The 9,989-nt window shown below is 31.8% G+C and overlaps 1 protein-coding gene across 1 annotated transcript; it reads right to left on the bottom strand.

Moving 5' to 3' along the window:
* Window positions 1–7,833: 7,833 nt before the first annotated feature.
* On the bottom strand, window positions 7,834–9,417 carry LOC134254885 (palmitoyltransferase ZDHHC17-like; the record flags this gene model as incomplete). Its single annotated transcript, XM_062737416.1, has 4 exons — window positions 7,834–8,055; window positions 8,492–8,658; window positions 9,019–9,176; window positions 9,334–9,417. Coding segments are annotated over 4 exons (578 nt in total), but the record flags the coding sequence as incomplete, so codon positions are not given.
* Between the last annotated feature and the right edge of the window lie 572 nt (window positions 9,418–9,989).

Raw genomic sequence — 9,989 nt, 5'->3', positions numbered from 1 at the left:
ACTTGTGAAGATGTTTTGCTTTCTAACATTTCTACTCTGAATAGAATTATTTTTCTTGATAAAAGTTTTAATATTTCTCATTAAAACACATCAAAATTGCCACTTTTCCTAAGGATTAAGAATAAAGTTAAAATTTGTGAAAGTGCAAGTATGTGTCAATCAAACCCGCAAAAAATTTAAAGTTTTAATAACTTTTAAATGAAATAAGATTTTTAATTAATTTTTGTGTGAAATGCTATTAAAATATATAATTCGTGATATTATACAGAAAAAATGAGAAAATATTAACTTCAAATCTGTGTCCAAGTACCTTTAAAGCCGCTTAATCCGAAACAGGCACATATTATCTTACACAATAAAAGTACGTCATTACATAGATGATATATAAAAATAAATTATAAGATTGATTAAATAGTTTATTACAACAATCCTTACGTGGAAAACATTGATCAAAAACCTTATTGACAAACAGAAGTTGCTGGCGGGAAGATAACATCTGTTGTGAAGTCACCTTTGAAAAAAATAAATTTATCGGTTTTATCTAAGTATGAAGATAATTCAAACCCGAGTATTTTTTTCATTAGTAGAAGCCTAAGTCATTGAATATAATCCATAGTAATTTTTATATTAATATGCATATTTAAAGAATAACGGAAAATCAGATATTTATTTTAAAGGAAATTTAGTAACGAAGGCTAAAATATTGTCCGTGTACATGTATAAGTACTTTTATGTGAAAAAAATGATCGGGTTAGTTCTTCATGAGATATACATGTAAGCGATAAATTTAATTTTTCGCAGGTGATTTCACGCGATATCAACATAGGATTATTTTTTGTGTGACCTAACAAAAATTATTTTTTTAACTTTTGAATTTTGATATCTTTTGAAAGAAAAAGACTTTTTGGATATAATTTGACAAAAAGTGAAATAATTTATGGACAATTATTTTTCAAGAAGAAAAACGAATATATTTTTTAGTGATTAGAATCGGACCAAGCAGCTTTAACAAAACACTGGGGTAATACATGCATGACGTCCCTACTTGGGGAAACTGGAAATCAGTCTGATATAAAGCAGTCCTACTCCTATTGGGACCCTTCGTGTTTCAGAATAATCATTCTGTCTGCTCGATTGGTTTGGTAGGGTATACTTAGAAGGCCTTCTCAGCCTTCCACCCCAAAGGCGGAAGGATAGTATTCTAATATGGCGTCAAGCGGGTGAAAATTATGGGGACTTTTATTATTGTAAATAAACCAAACTTAAAACAAAATACATTTGCAAATAAGTATTTTATCATGTGTGAAGGATAATTTTGTTAAGAAGCATTTTTCTGTTATATAATTGCAGTAAAATCAACCATCGAACACGGTTTCATTTACCATGTAATATGGGATGAAGATTTGACCCGTATTTTGGTCCCTGATTTGACCATAATTATTTTTAAATTATACACATGATACAGTCATGTATAGTTTAAAATTCTCCTGTCTCAGGCACTTGACGTTTTAAGCCTTTCTTTACATAAATAAAAAAATTCCCAGTACTATTACATTAAATATATTTTTTCCACTCTTAGTTATCTCTTCAACCATCTGTTCAAGTTTCCCTTTCGAACTAACATTTAATGCTTTAAATCAAAGGATTCAAATTCTTAAAAAACAACAACTGCAGTAATCCAAAACATTCATCGCAGATGATAGTCCGTGGTATTCAATACCTTTCTGAACACTCGATTTAGACATACAAATTCTAACCCTTCCGACATTCCCATCTCCTTCTGGGGCCCACTCGATTGGGACCCTTCTTATTCCAGAATAACCATTCTGTCTGCTCGATTGGTTTGGTAGGGTAGACTTAGAAGGCCTTCTCAGCCTTCCACGTCAGAGATGGAAGGATAGCTGAAGGATAGCATTCTAATATGGCGTCAAGCGGTTTGGTGAAAACTTGGGGGATTTTTATTATTGTAAATAAACCAAACTTAAAACAAAATACAGTTGCAAAAAAGTATTCTTATCATGTATGAAGGGTAATTCTGTTAAGAAGCATTTTTTCTGTTATGTAATTGCAGTAAAATCAACCATTGAACACAGTTTCATAATTTACCATGTAATATGGAGTGCAGATTTGAGCCGTAAATAGGTCCCTGATTTGACCATAATTATTATTATTTTTTTTTTACATGCTCTTAAATATTCTTCTGTCTCAGAAACTTGATGTTTTAAATCTTTCTTTACATAAATGAAAAAAAAATTCCCAATACTATAATATTAAATTAATTTTTCCACTCTTAATTATCTTAAGTTTCCCTTTCGAACTAACATTTAATGCTTAAAAAAAAAACGGATTCAAATTCTTGAAATTCAACAACTGCAGTAATTCAAAACATTGCATATAATATTCCATCCTATTCAATATCCTTCTGAACACTCGATTTAGACATACATATTCCAACCCTTCCAACATTCCCCTCTGCTTCTAGAAGGGTCCCAATCGAGTGGGCCCGTCCCAATCGAATGGGCCCCTATTGAATGTACAGAAGCTAAGCCAGTCCATCTTTGCTAGACGTCGGGCCCACTGGATTGGGACCCTTCTGGAAGCAGAGGGGAATGTTGGAAGGGTTGGAATATGTATGTCAAAATGGAGTGTTCAGAAGGGTATTGAATACGATGGAATATTATCTGCAATGTTTTGAATTACTGCAGTTGTTGAATTTCAAGAATTTGAATCCGTTTTTTAAAGGATTACTGAAGTGCGTGTTAGTTCGAAAGAGAAACTTGAAGAGATAATTAAGAGTGGAAAATTAATTGAAATTAATTGAAAATAATAGTATTGAGAATTTTTTTTTATTTATGTAAAGAAAGATTTAAAACACCAATTGTCTGAGATAGAAGAATATTAAAGAGCATATATAAAAAAATAAAATAAAAATAAAATAAAAATAATTATGGTCAAATCAGGGACCTATTTACGGCTCAAATCTGCACCCCATATTACATGGTAAATTATGAAACCGTGTTCGATGGTTGATTTTACTGCAATTACATAACAGAAAAATGCTTCTTAACAGAATTACCCTTCACACATGATAAAAATACTTATTTGCAACTGCAAAGTTTGGTTTATCACCCACCCGCTTGACGCCATATTAGAATGCTATCCTTCTACCTCTGACGTGGAAGGCTGAGAAGGCCTTCTAAGTCTACCCTACCAAACCAATCGAGCAGACAAAATATTTATGTAGTAGTAGTACATGAGCTATAAAGCTCTTTTACCGACTAGAAACATAAAACATATTTATAATAAAATGTACGTATATACACATAAGAGCACAATTATCACATTAGAGTTTAAAGACAGAAATTCATTTAAACACACAAGTGTAACCAAAGACATTGATAAACAGACATAAAAAGAAATAAATAAAAGACAAAACATTTGAGCAACACACAAAGAAAAATAAAAGGAGTCAACATAAGAAAACAGCAAGTACTTAAAACAAATTTCAAAGTTTAGAAAGCACAAAACTGTAAAAAAAAGAAAATAAATAAATAAATAAATTAATAATATCTTAAGACGATCATCTATAAACTAAAACATTAGGTATGAGGCATAGAAGTCTGGAGTCTGCAGGAGCTGCATTTACAATGTAGTTCTCCGCACCAAGTTGAGATATAATTTGAAAATTGATTATATGAGGAGAATTGCCTGGCTTCATTGGGCAGAGAGTTCCAGAGCTTTGCTGCCTCATACCTAAATGATTTCATCCCACACCTTGTTGTTCTTGGTCTTGGGAGTTCTGCAGTATTTGTATATCTAAAATTGTATGAATTATTTTTAAAAATCTTGCAAAAAGAGGGACTTAAACCTTGGAAAATTTTAAAGGTTTCTAGAGCAATGGCACGCATTCTTCTGGTTTTCAAAGATGGTAGTTTAGATTTATGTAAAAGACTTTCATAAGAACTTTTATAATCTTCATAAATAAATCTTAGTGCTCTTTCCTGAATTTTCTCTATTTTGCGAGTGTTTTGCTCAGTACAAAAATGCCATGTTAAGGGGCAATAACTAAAATTTAACATGATAAAAGAGTGATATATTGTAAGTTTTCCTAACTTAGTTAAGTGCTTTTCTAACCGTTTAAGAACATTTAATTGCCTTGCAGCCTTTTTGCACATGTTTGTAATATGTGTATCAAAAGACAACTTGAAGTCTATGGTTATACCTAGCAGCTTAACTTCATCCTCACAAGGAATTTTGATTCCATCTAAATCAAACGCAATGTTTTACTTTGTGTTTTATATCCAATAGAAATTGCCTGAAATTTTTCAGGATTGGCTTGCATTTTATTTGAAGAGAACCATGTAATGAGAGATTTGCTATCATGTTCTAAAATTTCTATTTTTAGTGACCATGGCAACACCGTTCAATGAAATCAAAAACCGATGTACAGAATTATGTATCTTAGTGTAGTCTACTTGTGTGCCAAGTTATATTGAAATCAGACCAAAACTGTACGAGGAGTAGCATTTTGAAAAATTGTTTACAGACAGACAGACGGACGGATGCCGGACGCATTACTATCGCATAAGCTCTTCTGGTCTCTGACCAGTAGAGCTAAAAAAAAAACTGACAAATTTATTCATGTCCAAAATCTTCGGTTCCTACGGTCATGCATTTTACACATAGGTCAATATCTACTAGCGCGGATCCCGCATTTTTCCCCGAAGATGTCGACGTTTACAATACCCCGGTATATAGATCTGAGGAAAATCAATGATAAATCAAAATTCTGTTGAAAAGTGTCATTTATATACATTACTGCCTTCTGTCTGATTTATTGCGTAAAGTAGGTACTCCGATTTTCTGGGGTTTTTTTTCGTTCCCGAGTTCTAGCTTCTATATGAAGCATCTGCTATATGAATTTGTGGAAACCCCCAAGTACATCAGTAACATTACATAGTCTTTGTTTCAACAAGAAATGTTGTTCCATACTTCTATTCACAAGATGATTTTCTTTATAATACATGCACATTTGGCTATGAATTTACTCTTTTAGCAGTATCTTTGCAACAACTTACTAAATATATAACCCTAATAATTCAGGATTTCATTATTTTATTTATTTCAAGATAGATTGAGGGAAATGCTACATTACATATAACGATATCACAGAACAGAAACTGGATATAAAAGTATAAAAAAAAAATTCTGTGATTAAATCATACATAACAGAATCTGCAAAAATAACAAGCAAAATGTCCATCCATTCTATTGAAATGGCACAGTGCAAGGAAAAAAAGCACAATCACATAAATATTTCATCATGTTGTATATATATTTCATTTTTTTTCTTGTTATCTGGTATTACTCAAAAGTTTTGATAAAAAACTCTTCTCTGGTTTTATTTTTAAGCAAGATATGTTTGTGCGTTTGTTATTTCCAAACAAACTCAGTACATCCTTTTTTTGTGGCAGACCCCTTGTAAAAGACAGAATTTATATGTATACTTTAGAATGATGTTTTTACAATTTCTTGCTACAGAAATGTTGTTAAAGAGTGAACACTCGCCATAATAACTACTGGAGGTATAAGGAATTTTGGCGAGCGCTTGCAAACGTTCGCTCTGCTGAACAGGCCTCTGGTCTATTTCTGGCAGCTTTTTTCCTGCTACAGATTGTATATACATGTGAAATTTGATGAATTCTACAGAGATTGTAAATGCACTATAATCCACACATACTTTGACAAAACTAAGAGTATATTCTTCATAAACAAGTAATAATGATACAAAAAAATTACAAATTAAAAAAAGGAAAAGCATAAAGGCAATACATTTTGGCATTGTAATGTAAACAAAATAAATAAAACAAAGTAGTATTTACAATATTATATCCAATACCTGAACAACATTGTACCATAGACTGGATGTGAATGGAAACTTAATATGAAGATTTGAAAAATACCAAATAAAATTTAAACACAATCAACAGACTGGATTGCGACATTTTACAATTGAAAATTTAAGAATAAACTTTGATAGCCAGCTCTCTTTGTCCTGAAGCTCATCTATTTGGGGTGGCAGTAAAAAAAAGAAGTGTTGGATCAAACTGAGCACTAATTGAGGGTTTTCAACATGTAAACATGTCATATTAAACATGCACACTTTACCAGTGCCACTGAAGGTGACTACAATATTGATATTTTTATAATACTTCATTCAGACTCATTCTGGATTGTCCTGATTTGGCATTCAGTCAACATGAGAAAATCGGCAGCAAAATCAAGTAATGCTGGTACTTTTAAATAACAAGAATCACCATTCAATTAAAACGAAACATTTGTGAAAATAAAAATATAATTCAATTAACCTTTTGCATAGTGTGGATTGAACAATTTTAAGCTGAACATAACTTGTCAATATGCTTAAGCCTCATTAGTTTTCCTATCTCATATATCAGCACTTGAGTATACCCCTCACATTGATTGCAACTTGCTGCATTCATGTCACAGATACTTGCAAGGCCAATACATGGTCTAGTAGGTTATCCTGCATTTATTTTGATTACATTTACTGTTTATACATGTTTGTGATGTGCTTTTCTGCACTAACCTATGCAACTGATTCACATTTTTTCTCCAGTCCTTTTAGAAGCATGCAGTTACATTTGTCATTACTGAGTACAGTATTTTACAATTGCTAAATATATCCCTCCTTTCAGGTGGGGAATGAAATGTTTATTACACTAAATCGAAACCAGTAAATGCCTTACATAGCAGAAGAGAAATGTTACAAATCTTGTTCAGCTTTAAATTGAAATTCATCAAAACCAATGCATCAAAATCTTGCTGGATTTCTACATTCATGTGCATTTTTATGCAAGATTTCTTTTCTTGGTATAAATGAAAACATGAAATATGACACTAACTATTTATACTAATTTTTCTGCTCTGCACAATATATTCCCCACCTCCTCCCAAGAGTTTTGTTCTATTTTGGAGAAAACAATTGTATTAATAAAGAAAAGTTGGAATATTGTTACAACTTTGGTGTTCAAGTTTGATCAAGAAGCAAATCTACCAATGCAAGCTGCCTCAGTAAAAATCCATATTATGCAAATTGATCATTACACAAGATTAATGCATTCAACATTTCTGTGGTAGGAATGGTTTTGGTGTGTATCTGTCCTATTTTTTTTTCTAACAGCAGTTATAAAAACTTCCTCCAATAAAATGGATATTTATAGGGTCTGTCGTGGAATGTACACATCTAAAATCTTCTCATTTCCGAGCGTGTGAAGAATCTATTCATTTCAGAGAGTATTCTCAACAACCTCTTGATACAGTTAAGCACTTGAAATATAAACCTTTGGATACTTAACAATCAAAATTAATCAAAGAAATGGTGACAAGTTTTTTTGACCAAATAAAATTGTCAGTCTTGAATTTGAATGTTTTAAACAAACACTATACATGGTAAGTAAATGTGCCACAGAAAAAAAAATTATATAACTGATTTAAATTTGTGAGGTGGGCCTAAACTGTAGATAGTATGGCAGTGAAAGAGTTGGACTAATAAAAAGAGTCGTAACTACTGAAGCAGTAAATCATAAATTTGACATCAGCCTTTCGGGAAAAAAAAAAAATTCCTCTCTGTTTTCAACTGTAAATTTTAGACAACTTTGTTGTTTAGACAACAATAATAACATTTGTCTTGATAGATTTCACTAATTTTGATATGAAATGTAACATGATAAAAAAGAAAAATGGAATTAAGTATTAAAAATAACAAACAATTAAAGATATAAATACATCCCTACAAGTGTTGATAGAGAACAGTTTTTATACTGACTATTGTGACTAAAGGTAACATAAAGATGTTCACATCATCAAACAAACTGGTAATTTTCTCTTGCTACACCAAAGTTCATTTTTCCTAGAGGGGGTGGAGTTTGTCCAGGTAGAGAATAAAGGTTCATCCAATCTATTCTATTGGGGCGGTTCAATCCACAGAATTGGAAGTCTAATATGTCAACAAGGTTTCTGATTGGTCCACGGCTGCAAACACAAAACAAATCAATCCTTTTTATGATGATAACAATTTATTTCACTGATTTTCAAGCATGTTTGATTGATTTTTTTAAAAAGTAGCATCAAGATAAATGTAAATACTGATAAACTGGGATAACTTTTTATGTAAATATTGCCCTTTAAATATCACATAATGTTTCTTTATTGATCAAATCAAATCATGAAAGGCACAATGGAATATAAATCTACAACCAATGTTAATCTCCCTATTTGAGGCATTTTTCCAATTTTTAACATTGAAATTGAAGAACTAATTAATCATAATGTAAACGTAAAACATTGGAAGAAATATTTAAGCATTGCGTTATTTTTTTTTTTTTTTGAAAGCTGTAGTTTCAGTGTGTACAAACAAATTGTGTAATGTGTAGCAGTACAGAGGAACCAGATAATGTAAGTGACTTACTCAAATGGATTTTGTCCTTTCTGTTTAGATTCCCCGCTCGGCCCGTGACTGTGACCATGACCTCTACGATTGTGGCCTTGGCCGTGACTCTCCGAGAAGTTCCCGTATAAATATTTGTATCTCCCATGATTCATTCTCTCGTTTGTGGTCATCCCAAGCCAAACCACCTACAACAAATCACAACTCTACTATAAATAACGGGAATAAAAAGATATTCCATTTCCCTTGTTTTAAATGAATGTTGTATGTACAGAAAATTCAGAGCTACAGATCATTTGTGAAATAATTTTTAAAACACACAGATCTAACTGTGATAAACTACTTATTGAAAAATAACAGAAATGAAAATAATAGACAAAAATGTTCTTAAAAATTACTGGCTCCAGATAAATGAAGCACCCACTTTCTGCAATCTGAATACCTTGTCTGTGTCCTGATAAAATTGTTCTCCTGTAAAGCTGTACATGATTGAAATAAGTCAAGGCTCGCAGATAAACTGCAATAAATCCCTGACTTTATAAGCCTACCTGATAAAGCTGACAAGACAGGAGTACAGTCACCCACACAATGTGAATCATAGCGTTCGTCCCCACCCAGAACACCCAGGGGGAGGTCCTCAGGACTTTGTACAGGATACCAGTAATTCCGTCCTCATAGATATCAAACGGACAATTAACTCTCCAATCTGTCAAAATAATCAAATTTCTCTAATATTATGAAGACTTTTCAGAAACAAACATCTGTATCATAATTTAATTTGTCTTGAATAAAAAATATGTATCATATGGGTTATACAAATGTTTGTACCAGTAACTTTAAATACATGTATGTGTATAACTTACAAGCCAAGGTTCCATGAACACACCACGACAACATAAACAGGAGAAAGAGAAGGAAACCAATAAAGTATTTGTGGTTGTAGGCACCTACAAAGAAATCACATCACTAAAGACAAAGAAATGAGAATAAAATCAAACACACAATTTTATAAAGAACATACCTATATTTTGTATATCAATACTGGTGTCTTCTTTATAATTTAATGGATGTACTTTAAGTCCCCAAACAAAAATTACACGCAATGATGCATATGTTATTTTATGAAGGTAGAGATTCGCGATTCTTAAAATATTTTATGGAATGAAAAAAAAAAATCTGTAAAATGCAATAAAATGTGCTTAAGGACATTTGATCCTGAGATTTTGAGCGTATTTCGGTCAGGTCCTTTATTTATAAAATTAAGCATCATTTTTAAGTTCTAACAATGAAACTAAATTCTACAATGCAAATTGAACTATATTCAATGAAAAAACCGCGATTAAATTCCACTCAAGTAGAATTAAGCTAGGGACTATATTTTGTGGCGGAAGGTTTTTTAGACGAAAATGATCAGTTTTTTCCAATTTGAACTATACAGTACTGTTCATTTTGGATTCCTATTTTTCCATGCTGGTTGCACACAAAGCTGTTTTTTGCAGTGAAATGTGTTATGCTGGTT

Source organism: Saccostrea cucullata, unplaced genomic scaffold (genome assembly GCF_032062105.1).
Source record: "Saccostrea cucullata isolate Sc308-1 unplaced genomic scaffold, CSIRO_AGI_Scuc_v1 ctg18383, whole genome shotgun sequence".
Lineage (NCBI taxonomy): Eukaryota > Metazoa > Mollusca > Bivalvia > Ostreida > Ostreidae > Saccostrea > Saccostrea cuccullata.
The sequence above is the reverse complement of the archived record's forward strand: the minus strand, read 5'-3'. Positions and strand labels throughout refer to the sequence as shown.